Here is a 12,958-nt window from a genome sequence, read left to right on the forward strand (position 1 = left end):
ATGTCATTAACACAGTTAATGTAAAAAAAAAAAGGTATTTAAAAGATAACTAGACCATAGTAAATTCGTATAATGTATTTCAGTAAGATACAGCTTAACCAGGCAAATATTTTATTTCACTTAGAAGCTGTCAGTTATCCTTTGGCAAAGAAATAGCGAAGTAAAAGCTAGTTGACACACGTTCTTTATAAAAATATAAGAGATTGAACCCTGTTAGCTTTTCCTGCTGCTGTAAGGGACTGTCAAATGTGTCCTATATAGAAAATACTTCTGAAGAGAAAAATATAGAATATATTCACTTAGCCTATCCCTGGAGAAAAAGGTGAGATTTTTTTTAAGTGATGGAGAAAAAGAAGTGTAGAAGGATCTTAAACTGAAGATAGTCAGCCTCATTCAAAATGAGAAAAAATATGCATGTGGAAATGCCACTTTTGCAAAGGTAAGATTGGAAAGTGGCCCCCAGAGTCCTGCGGCTGCTCTGTTGGTGAGGGGGTGTGGGACCTGCTGCTCTTACACGTCACTGGTGAGAATGGAAGACAGCATACTTTTGGGGAGAAGAGTTTGGAAACATAAAAATAAATACATATTTTTCCCTTCAATACAGCAATCCCACTCTCGGACTCCATCTCGGTGATACTCTGATCAAGACCATGAAAATACATGTGCACACAAGCCTATTGTTTGTACCTATATTTGTAACTAAAAAAATGAAAACTGTTTACCAAATATGGGAACAGTAAAGTATAACCACACAAGGGAATTCAATAATGTTACTTTTTCTGTGAAGAAAATATACACATATTACTAGGGCGAGATCTACAGAATATATAATGTACAGGTAAAAAAAAGGAAAAGGAAATATGCATAGTATTCTACTTTTTACTTAAGAAGATGATGCAAACTCCTCAATCTACATCATCTATAATCTGCTTATGTGTTTTAAAGTAGGAGCTTTTTCAAATAAAGGTCTACACATACATTGTAGAGAAAAGGAATATCAAAGGGAACGGTAATAAAAGTTATATTATTTTGAATATAATTATTTCATAGCTTTGACTTTGCAATCATGTTAATATTTTGTATAAATATAAAAATATAAACTATAAAAACAAAATACATTTTAAAAAGAGTTAAAAATATGTGTGAAATTGGTGACATAATTATACAGTAACTGTACATGACTCTATACCTCTATCACAATATACCCTAATGACAAAACAAACTGCATTAACACTGTTTTCAGTAATCACACTTTGGTGATGGTGTTGGTATTCTGAAACAGATACTATTGTATACGTATTATGAAATGAGACAAATGAGTAACTATGTTAATATCACTCCGTAATAAGATTTTTTGCTAAGGGAGGAAGCAATGACAGTTTTAAGATCAGTGACTTCAAGTAAGAATTCCATAACCCTGGATATAAAGTGCATATGTCAGTATAAATACAGTTTTTACCTTTTAAAAATGCATGTCTCCCAGCTCTTTCAGCTAGAGTGACCAACCTGCTAACAGTGAGCACACCAAGCCCTAGGACTGTGATTTCTAAATGCCATTTCCTATTTTGAAGGAACCAGATTCCCCGCCACACTCCATATACAGAAATTAACTTAAAAGGAATCAATGACCTAAATATAAGAGCTAAGCTATTAGAAAAAGCATAGGGGTAAATCTTCATGAAACGGGATTTGGCACTATATTCTAAAATTTGACATCCAAGGCACAAGCAACAAAAGAAAATATAAATTGGACTTTATCAAAGTTTAAAACTTTTGTGTATCAAAGGACATGGTAAAGAAAGTGGAAAGACACAGAACGGGAGGAATGCTTGCAAATCATGTAATGGTGAGGCTCTAGTATCCAGAATAAATAAAGAGCTCTTACAACTTAACAACTAAAAGACAAACAACCCAATTAAAAACAGGCCAAGGACTTGAACAGACATTTCTCCAAAGAAGATATACAAATGGCAAATGAGCATATGAGAAGACACTCAACATCACTGGTCATGAAGGAAACGCAAATCAAAACCATGAGATACCACTTTATACTTAACAAGGTGGCTACTTAAAAAATAGAAAATATTAATAGCAAGTGTTGGTGAGGATGTAGAGAGATAAGAACCCTTGTTTGTCGTAGCGGAAATGTAAACTGATGAAGCAACTATGGAAGCTAGTTTGTTGGTTCCTTACGAGGCAGAATTACCATATGATCTCAAAACTGCACTCCAAGAGAAGGGAAAACACACATCCAAACAGAGACAAGTATTCAAATGTCTATAACAGCATCACTGATAACAGCTGGAAGATGGAGACAATGCACACCAGTGGATGAATGGGTCAATACGTTATGGTATATCCATATTGTGAAATACTATTCAGCCACAAAAATAACAAAGGACGGATCCCTATCACTACTTGGATGAATGTCAAGAACATGCCAAGTGAAAAAAAGGCAGACACAAAAGGTCACAGATTTTGTGATTCCTTTTATATGAATATTTAGAATTGGCAGGTCCATAAGGCAAAAAAAAAAACCCAACAAAACAGATTAGTGCTTGCCAAATGATGGGGGAAATAGAGAATGGGAGGTGACTACTTAATGGATATAGAATATTATTATGCAGTGATGAAAAAGTTTTGAAAGTAGAAAGAGGTGGTAGTCACTGCATAACAATATTAAAGCAAAAAAGGCCACTGAATTATACACTTTAAAATGGTTAATTGTATTTTATGTGAATTTCACCTCATAAAAAAAATACATCTAATGATATAGTGCAAGTAAAGGATGTTTTGCAATGTTGGAAGATATAAAACATTTAAACAGATATTTCAGGTTTGTATCATTCTTTCTTTTTAAATACATGTTCTTTCATATAATATTTATGCAGGTGTTCAAAATTTTTAGCAATAGAGGTGTATGGTAAAAAATTGCTCTAAATCGAGGTTAATAAATCTCTACTTTTCAGGGTGAATTGATAGACATACTTTGTATACACTGGCTGAATAATATTTTAAAATTTATTTTCAATGCCTTTATGCAGATTGTACATTTTCTAGTTCAACACAGGTCCTTCAAACCCTAGGGTTTTATATTGTGATTCAAACATTAATTTTCTTGCCCAACCATGATCAAATAGATTCTGGATTTTCAATTCCTCATTAGGGAATTGGGTATATTTAAGATAGTTTTATATCAGCAATTCTCCTTTTTCTGTTCTTAATCAATTAGAAATGGAGGAAACAATGCTAGACTTACCCACGCAAGGCAGAGAGTAGCCAAGCTGCGGGTCGTGGACAAACTGCCGATCGTTGAGTCTGGTCACGCAGTACAGGTGGAAGCACTCTAAGCAGATGACGTGGCGGTGGGCGCACTGGAAAACCAGGACGGGGCTCCTGCGGAGGCAAAGACATTTCCTCTAGTCCCCTAAGGCTGCAGATGCAACGTGCAGCCTAGGACACTTTCCGGAGTCTTGTAGGGTTGCTTAGGGCATGCTCCATGTGGAGAACTGTGCTGCTAAGCCCTGGGCTCGCACATATCAACACTACCTCTGCAAAGTTGGAAACAGCTTGCGAACTGTGAAGAAGGTTGATTTTCTTAACTTTTATTTTTCATACAAACATATTGACTAATCAGCTATTTAAATCCAAGTTCAGATACAAGCTCTTTCTAGACCCCTTTGACTTATATTCCCCAATTAACCTACTCATCATGCATATACTTACATATATTTCCAGTGATTCACTATTTCATCATGATATTGTCATGTTTCTCTTCTCTTGTGAGACTATGATCTCTGTGACAGTAGACACTGAGTCTACTTGATATTAATATTCTCATAGCACCAGGCCTCGTAAGATTTTAAACAAACGATCCTTGAATTTAGTTACAATATTAAACAGTATATAAACCCGAACTTCCCCCAAGTCAAAAGAAAAATTATCAAAACATGTTAAAGAGTCATTCATATCTCATTGGCAAATAGAAAAGCAGAATTTAGAAATAAAAGATTATCTAACAGAGATTCATCTATGACAAGATTTTGTCTATTATGCTCCCCCATCTACTCAAATACTCAATTTCTTAAAGTTAGGAGAGTACTAATAAATCAATATATATAAGTCCTAAAAAGTTTGGTCTTCCTTAAAAGACCACAGAAAAAATCTGCCAGGTAACCACTATTTTTTTTTTTTTTTACTAGTAAATGAACTGCATGAGTTTATGACAAAAAGGAGACAAAAATAATATATTAATTTGAGATCAGCCCCAAGGCAATTTTAATAGTAAGAAAGTCATTGGATTTTATCTTGATAAGCCTATTTTCTATAGGATAACAAACTACAAAGTATTTTTCATTTCATACCCAGTTCTTAACAGAGAAAAGCTCTTCCCCTAAAAATAAAAGAAGATAACTTCATAATAGTTAACAAGATTTAAAAAATTTTGTTTTCCTACTTATTTCAAAACAATATATAATACACACAAAAAATGGAAAGGAAACCTTGGTATTTTAGTGTCTCGAGCCAATAAGATGATGGTCAATCCATCTGAGCAAGAGCGTCCCTGAGGTTTTTACGTGCTTCCATTTCCCCCCCCTCTGCGCCCGCTGACAGCCCCTCAGGGCCATTTCCATTGCAGGGGCCTTTTTCAATTGGGTATTGACTGTGTTCTGAATTTTCAGCCTCCTCTCTTCTAACAGCCTCCCCACTGAAGACAAGGCAATACAATGCTTGCCTGTTTCTAAGAGCAGAGTCAGGCTTGCACACACGCCTTACTCCCTCCAGATGACCCTATGGACCTGCTATATTTACCTCATTCTTTCAGGACTACGTTCTGTAAAAAAGGTTATTCATTCTGATTTTAGCAATGTGGTTGACTCAGCCTTTATAGACCCCTGATCTGCTATCAATACAGAGAAACACTGGATAAACTATGAGAGCATTTATAAAAATGTGCATATATATAGCACGGTTAAAAAGAAAGCCTGGCAATTACCAGGTAGAAGAAAAATAGAAAGAAAACTTATATAAAAGTCAAAGCAGTCAGTATGGAGTGTGGACTCTGCCAGGGTTCCAGAGAGATGTTAAGATGCATGGCATGTAGCCACTCGTCTAGCAAATATATTCTTTCCATCCCTATTAATAGAAGGAAGAATAGAAAGAGTTCCCTTTCATGTCTAGACAACAGTACACATTTATAGTTTTGCCTTCAGTTAAAATATGTTTCAGTTAAAATAAGTCCAAAAGAACTTACACCACTTAGTCAACTCATAGAACATCAATTGCTCTGCTTTAGAGATCTCTTCAAGAAAATCAGAGATACCAAGGGAGCATTTCATGCAAAGATGAGCACAATAAAGGACAGAAATGGTAAGGACCTAAGAGAAGCAGGAGAGAGAAGAGGAGGTGGCAAGAATACACAGAAGAAGGGTACACAAAAGGTCTTAATGACCCAGATAAGCATGATGGTGTGGTCACTCACAGCCAGACATCCTGGAGCGTCAAATCAAGTGGGTCTTAGGAAGCATCACTACAAACAAAGCTAGTTGAATCAGTTCTGTTGAGATGGATGAAACTGGAGCCGATTATACAGAGTGAAGTAAGCCAGAAAGAAAAACACCAATACAGTATACTAACACATATATATGGAATTTAGGAAGATGGCAATGACGACCCTGTATGCAAGACAGGGAAAGAGACACAGATGTGTATAATGGACTTTTGGACTCAGAGGGAGAGGGAGAGGGTGGGATGATTTGGGAGAATGCCATTCTAACATGTATACTATCATGTGAATTGAATCGCCAGTCTATGTCTGACGCAGGATGCAGCATGCTTGGGGCTGGTGCATGGGGATGACCCAGAAAGATGTTATGGGGAGGGAGGTGGGAGGGGGGTTCATGTTTGGGAATGCATGTAAGAATTAAAGATTTTAAAATTTAAAAAAAAAAAAATATATATATATAAATGCAAAAAAAAAATAAAATAAAAATAAAAAAAAAATAAAATCTAGAATTCATAACCTACTACTCAAAATCAAAAATCTCTTCTATAGCTGTATTATTTCTGTTTTCCTTCCCTGTAAAATCAAAGAGAATGAATAAACATCCTTCTCCAGAAAAAAAAAAAAAAACAAAGCTAGTGGAGGTGATGGAATTCCAGTTGAGCTATTTCAAATCCTAAAAGATGATTCTGTGAAAGTGTTGCACTCAATTTGCCAGCAAATTTGGGAAACTCAGCAGTGGCCACAGGACTGGAAAAGGTCAGTTTTCATTCCAATCCCAAAGAAAGGCAATGCCAAAGAATGCTCAGACTACCACACAATTGCACTCATTTCACATGCTAGCAAGGTTATGCTCAAAACCCTTCAAGCTAGCCTTAACAGGACATCACGGACTTCCCTAGTGGCTCAGACAGTAAAGCGTCTGCCTACAATGTGGGAGACCCAGGTTCAATCCCTGGGTAGGGAAGATCTCCTGGAGAAGGAAATGGCAACACACTCTAGTATTCTTGCCTGGAAAATCTCATGGACAGAAGAACCTGGTAGGCCACAGTCCATGGGGTAGCAAAGAGTTGGATATTCACGTCACTTAACAGTTCGTGAACTAAGAACTACCAGATGTACAAGCTGGATTTAGAAAAGGCAGAGGAACCAGAGATCAAATTGCCAACATCCATTGTATTATACACGAGAATTACAGAAAAACATCTACTTCTGCTTCATTGACTACACTAAAGCCTTTGATTGTGTGGATCACAACAAACTATCAGTTCAGTTCAGGCGCTCAGTTGTGTCCGACTCTTTGCGACCACATGAATCCCAGCACGCCAGGCCTCCCTGTTCATCACCATCTCCCGGAGTTCACTCAGACTCACGTCCATCGAGTCCATGATGCCATCCAGCCATCTCATCCTCGGTCATCCCCTTCTCCTCCTGCCCCCAATCCCTCCCAGCATCAGTCTTTGCCAATGAGTCAACTCTTGGCATAAGGTGGCCAAAGTACTGGAGCTTCAGCTTTAGCATCATTCCTTCCAAAGAAATCCCAGGGCTGATCTCCTTCAGAATGGACTGGTTGGATCTCCTTGCAGTCCAAGGGACTGTCAAGAGTCTTCTCCAACAACACACTTCAAAAGCATCAATTCTTCGGCGCTCAGCCTTCTTCACAGTCCAACTCTCACATCCATACATGACCACAGGAAAAACCATAGCCTTGACTAGACGGACCTTAGTCAGCAAAGTAATATCTCTGCTTTTGAATATACTATCTACGTTGGTCATAACTTTTCTTCCAAGGAGTAAGCGTCTTTTAATTTCATGGCTGCAGTCACCATCTGCAGTGATTCTGGAGCCCAAAAAAATAAAGTCTGATACCGTTTCCACTGTTTCCCCATCTATTTCCCATGAAGTGATGGGACCGGATGCCATGATCTTCGTTTTCTGAATGTTGAGCTTTAGGCCAACTTTTTCACTCTCCTCTTTTACTTTCATCAAGAGGCTGTTGAGTTCCTCTTCACTATCTGCCATAAGGGTGGTGTCATCTGCATATCTGAGGTTATTGATATTTCTTCCAGCAATCTTGATTCCAGCTTGTGCTTCTTCCAGTCCAGCGTTTCTCATGATATATTTTGCATAGAAGTTAAAAAAGCAGGGTGACAATATACAGCCTGGACGTACTCCTTTTCCTATTTGGAACCAGTCTGTTATTCCATGTCCAGTTCTAACTGTTGCTTCCTGACCTGCGTACAGATTTCTCAAGAGGCAGGTCAGGTGGTCTGGTATTCCCTTCTCTTTCAGAATTTTCCACAGTTTATTGTGATCCACAATGTCAAAGGCTTTGGCATAGTCAAGAAAGCAGAAATAGATGTTTTTCTGGAACTCTGTTGCTTTTTCCATGATCCAGCGGATATTGGCAATTTGATCTCTGGTTCCTCTGCCTTTTCTAAAACCAGCTTGGACATCAGGGAATTCACGGTTCACGTATTGCTGAAGCCTGGCTTGGAGAATTTTGAGCAATATTTTACTAGCGTGTGAGATGAGTGCAATTGTGCAGTTTTCATTCCAATTCCAAAGAAAGGCAATGCAAAAGAATGCTCAAACAACAAACTATGGAAAATTCTTAAAGTAATGGAAATACCAGACCACCTTACCTGCCTCCTGTGAAACCTGTATGCAGGTGAAGAAGCAACAGTTAGAACTGGACATGGAAAAATGGACTGGTTCCAAATTGGGAGCTGTATATTGTCACCCTGCTTATTTACCTTTTTTATGCAGAGTGTGTGCTAAGTGACTTCAGTTGTGTCTGACTCTTTGTGACCCCATGGACTATAGCCCACCAAGCTCCTCTGTCCATGGGTTTCTCCAGGCAAGAATACTGGACTGGGTTGCCATGGCCTCGTCCAGGGGATCGTCCCAACCCAGCAATCGAAGCTGCATCTCTTACGTCTCCTGCATTGACAGGTGAGGTCTTTACCACCAGCACCACCTGGGCAGCCCCTATGAAGAGCACGTCATGCATAATGCTGGGCTGGATGAGCACAAGCTGGAATCAAGATTGCTAGGAGAAATATCAACAACCTCAGATATGCAGATTATACCGTGTTAACGGCAGAAAGTGAAGAGGAACTAAAGAGCCCCTTGATGAAGGTGAAAGAGGAGAGTGAAAAAAGTTAGCACTCTTTAGCAGCTGAGAAAAGTCTTTGGAGGTCATTTTAATAAATCTGACATGAGTTACTAAGGAATTGGAGCACGTTGCGCTGGTGGATCTAGGCGTGGAAATAAGAAGATGGATATGAGTGACATTTCTGAGGAGAACCTGCCAGGACCTATATTCTCATGGGTCTTTTATTCCTTCTGACATTCCTCTGTGCCCTTTGCTCCGATTGCACATAAATGTTAATTGACCAATCCAGAAAATGATTTCACCCCAGTGAGCCAGGTGACAGAGCAGTTAATCAAAACCTAAATAAAGTTCCTAATCATATATAAAAAAATCATATACAAATGCTGCACTTGACATTACTTCAGAGTTATTTGCAAGCAACGATTTCGCTGCTTTTATTAAAGGAGTGATCCAAAGACCCTTTATTCAAAAAGGAGAACTATCATATGACATCTGAGTGTGTGTGTGTGTGTGTGTGTGTGTGTGTGTGAGTCACTCAGTCGTGTCTGAGCCTTAGTGACGCATGGACTGTAGCCCACCGGGCTCCTCTGTCCGTGGGATTCTCCAGGCAAGAATCCTGGAGGGGGTTGCCGTTTCCTCCTCCAGACATCTCTTATATGTGGAATCTAAAAGAAATGATACGAATGAACTGCAAAACAGAAAGTGACTCACAGACTTAATCTATGGTTGCCAGGGGAGGGGCCAGTCAAGGACGTTGGGAAGGTCATGTAAACATTGCTTTATTTAAAACGGATAACCAGCAAAGACACCTTGTACAGCACATGGACCTCTGCTCAGTGTCTTGTGCCAGGCTGGATGGAGACGGGAGAGCGGACGCATGTATGTGTATGGCTGAGTCCCTTATCTGTGTACCTGTCACCACTACAACATTGCTAATGGGCTATACCCCAATACAAAATGTTTTCGGTGTTTTTTTTTTAATAAAAGTATTAAGCATAATTGAGAGTCCTAGTAAAACTTACAGTGAGGCATTCACATACAGGACAGAAAGTAAAAGACTGTTCCACAGTAATCCAAACATGGAAACTAGCGTAAAATTAGTACCTACAGAATGGTACCCATTTTTTTCATATTTTTCTGATAAAATGCACAGTTTTCTACCTCATCCGTTTTCTCTCTCTTCACACACACACTTGATCTCCTTCATGTTCCCTCTCTCTGCCAAATCTTCTCCATCTCTGTCTGGTTTTTTGTCACAGATACATTTTCATGTATACCCACTAAGAGAGAGGCTGTGGTTCCAACTTCTCAACTGAACGTGACATATACTGAACGCAACGTGCCAAAACTTTCAAGATATGTAAAGCTAAGACAGCAAGTCTAGGCTCTAAGGAAAACGAAAATCTCACAGCAGGTAGGGAAGGGACACACATAAGCATGACACAGGGCAGAATATTTGAAGTTACGCTAAAGATTAGGAAACGGTAAGCAGCCTCTAAGATGCTCCCCCAAATCCCCACCGCCTGGTCTGCATGCTTTCGCGTACTTTTCCCCCACATTATATGAAGTGACCTGCTGGAACTGCAGGGAAAATGCAGAAATCCCAACGTGGGACTTCCAGGACTAGACCGGAAAAGACACTACACTGCCTTTGCTCTCTCCCGGGTCACTGGCTCTGAGCAAAGGGAACAGCCATGTTGTGAGGAACCTCGAGCAGCCTGTGGAGGCGTCCACAGGGCGGGGAACCGAGGCCTTTTGTCAACAGCCAGCACTGACTCGGCAGCCACCTAGGCCAAACATCTCTGAAGTAGATCCACCAGCCCAAGACTATAGATCTGGCTGAGTCTTGACTATAACTTCATCAGACACGAGTCATGAGCAAGAATCATCCAGCTAAGCTTCTCCCAAGTTCATGGCCCACGGAAACTGTCAGTTGTAACACGGACAGTTGTCTTACAATGCCAAGCTTTGGGATATGTTTTTTTTATGCAACGATATACGGCCAACACAGGCGCAGAGGAGGAAGAGATCATGTCCACACAATAGGTAGGAAAAGAACTCATGAACTTAGTGGCGTTTAAAGGAGGATCCAGATTCCAGCACATGGACCTAGAGAAAACATTCCAGGTCTAGAGAAGAGAGGGAAAGCACAGAGCGTGGAAGGTGACCGCTGAGTTACGTAGTACAGCTGGTTTCTTCCTTCACCCCAGCAAAAAGCAAAATTAAGAGAAATACTATATTTAGCAATAGTAGAACTTGTAATACAACAAAAAACCATGACTACTAGAATAAAAATGTTAAGTATAAAATCATTGAGGAGTTTAAAAAGTGCAATTTCCTCACTGGAAGGAGAAAATTAGCTCTCAAATTTAGCTAACATGTGACCCTTGACAATGCACAGGCTGTCTTTACAGCGCTTAGTCTGTGCTGCAGTAACACAGCTGTTATGCTCCAGTTAGCAGTCTTACCAAGCTCTCTTCAGACTACTTGTACATGAACAATGATGACTCCTGGGAATTTAATAAAGCATTTGATCAGATAAAAATAATTAGAGGGAGAGAGCTACACCATTAAATAACTCAAGTTTATCTTCCTAACAACTGTCAGTGCAAATCCCTTTTAGTTAAGAGATTGCTCATAAACAATAAATAAATGACCGAAATCTCTGAAACCAAATGCACTTTCATCTATATTTAGCCACATTACCTACTAATTCCCCAAGTGCAAGACCGACAAAGAAGTATCCGAGCCCGCGCCTCCCTGCAGACACGCTGGAGATGAGATTTTAGCCCACATATGTCGCGCAAGTTCATTACTCGAGTTAGCCAAGTGAGCAGTCCCCGTCGCTGGAGAGGCCCCTGATCCGAGGTACTAATTGATAGATCCAACTTTTAGAAATTAAAATGAGCTTCAACAGTTGAATGACCTTCAAGATTCCTCCCAGCAGCCAAGTCAAAATCCTGAAGTAAGTTCACTCGCCCATTAGTCAGCCTGGAATCAGAATCCTATTAAGGCCCTGGCAGATCCGAAACAAGCTCATTAACTGCTTCTTCCAATTCCTTCTTGCCTCCTCTGCTCATGTCCTGCTGGCTTTATCTGGTTCACTTTGCTGCACACGCAGACACAGAAACACACACACGAGCTGACCCTGGCTCTGTAAGCTTACTTGCAGAGACCCCGTATTTCAGTGTAAAGACCATACCTAAGATGAAGACTCCTTATGTTTATATTTTTGAATCACTTTTATTCATCCATCCTGCCAGTAACTTTAGAAAAATCACTCCATGCCATGTCCTGCCAATGTGAAGAAGGCACGGTCCCTTTCTTCAGGGTCCAATGAGGCTGAGGACAACAAAGTAACTGTTTCAGTGTAGCTAAGTGCTACCATAGGGATGACTTTAGAGACCACCTAACTTGTCTCTGGGTTTCCCTGGTGGCCCAGTGGTAAAGAATGCAGGAGACACAAGTTTGATCCCTGGGTTTGGAATAGCCCCTAAAGAAGGAAATGGCAACCCTCTCCTGTATTCTTGCCTGGGAAATTCCATGGACAGAGGAACCTGGCAGGCTATATACAGTCCATGGGGTTGCAAAAGAGTCACACATGACTGTGGAAGGGCTTGCAAGATGGCTCAAGCCTCAGAGCGTTCAGCCCCTGTAGAGCGATGACAATGCACAAACTAAATGGCTTCCCTTGTTGATAAAAACTTTAAATAAAATATTATACAAAATATATTACAGCAAGCTTATTCTAAAATAGTTTTCACCATGGCAGTTCTTGGTCAAATTATGAATTAATACCCAAGGCCAAGGTATTAGGACCCCAGGTCTTCCTCTGGCTTCCAGAGCCCTCTTTAGCTTAGATTTCACCCTGCAGTATGTATCTCCCACATTGTCATTCATAAATCTTTCTGTTTCTCTCAGGTCAGTCTCTTTGCAGCTTCTGGACCACCCTCTTCTTTAATGCTCTTATCTCTATGTGTATGATTCTTCAATTTATCTTCACTTCCAAAAATCTGTCAGGGTTCAGCTCCAATCCAACCTCTCTCAGGAAACTTCTATCATCAGCAAGACTCTGGTTAACATGGATTCACTTCCTAGTTTCCTGTAAGCCTTCTGTTTATGAAGTTCCATCCTGAACTAAACTCAGTATTTTACAGCCTGTCATTCGTAGTATCCTCTATCACCTTTATGAGCCAATGTCAGGATCCCCAACTCAAATTCAACACACAGTTTTGAAGCTACTGTGTGCTGGTTCTTTTGTGCAAGGAGGGGAGGGGAACATAGAGTTCTCATCCTCAAGGATGTCTGTTTGCTGGTGAGATAATAAGTCTGGAGCA

The 12,958-nt window shown here is 39.9% G+C and overlaps 1 protein-coding gene across 2 annotated transcripts in view; it reads right to left on the reverse strand.

Annotated features, from left to right (window-relative positions):
• PRKN (parkin RBR E3 ubiquitin protein ligase) overlaps positions 1-12,958 on the reverse strand; it is a 1,209,893-nt gene that overhangs the window by 435,061 nt on the left and 761,874 nt on the right. For both annotated transcript variants that reach the window (XM_069598877.1, XM_069598876.1), the window contains exon 7: positions 3,260-3,396. In XM_069598877.1, the coding sequence (XP_069454978.1) occupies positions 3,260-3,396 (137 nt within the window). The remainder of the gene's footprint in view (positions 1-3,259; positions 3,397-12,958) is intronic.

This window comes from Ovis canadensis, chromosome 8 (assembly GCF_042477335.2).
Source record: "Ovis canadensis isolate MfBH-ARS-UI-01 breed Bighorn chromosome 8, ARS-UI_OviCan_v2, whole genome shotgun sequence".
NCBI lineage: Eukaryota > Metazoa > Chordata > Mammalia > Artiodactyla > Bovidae > Ovis > Ovis canadensis.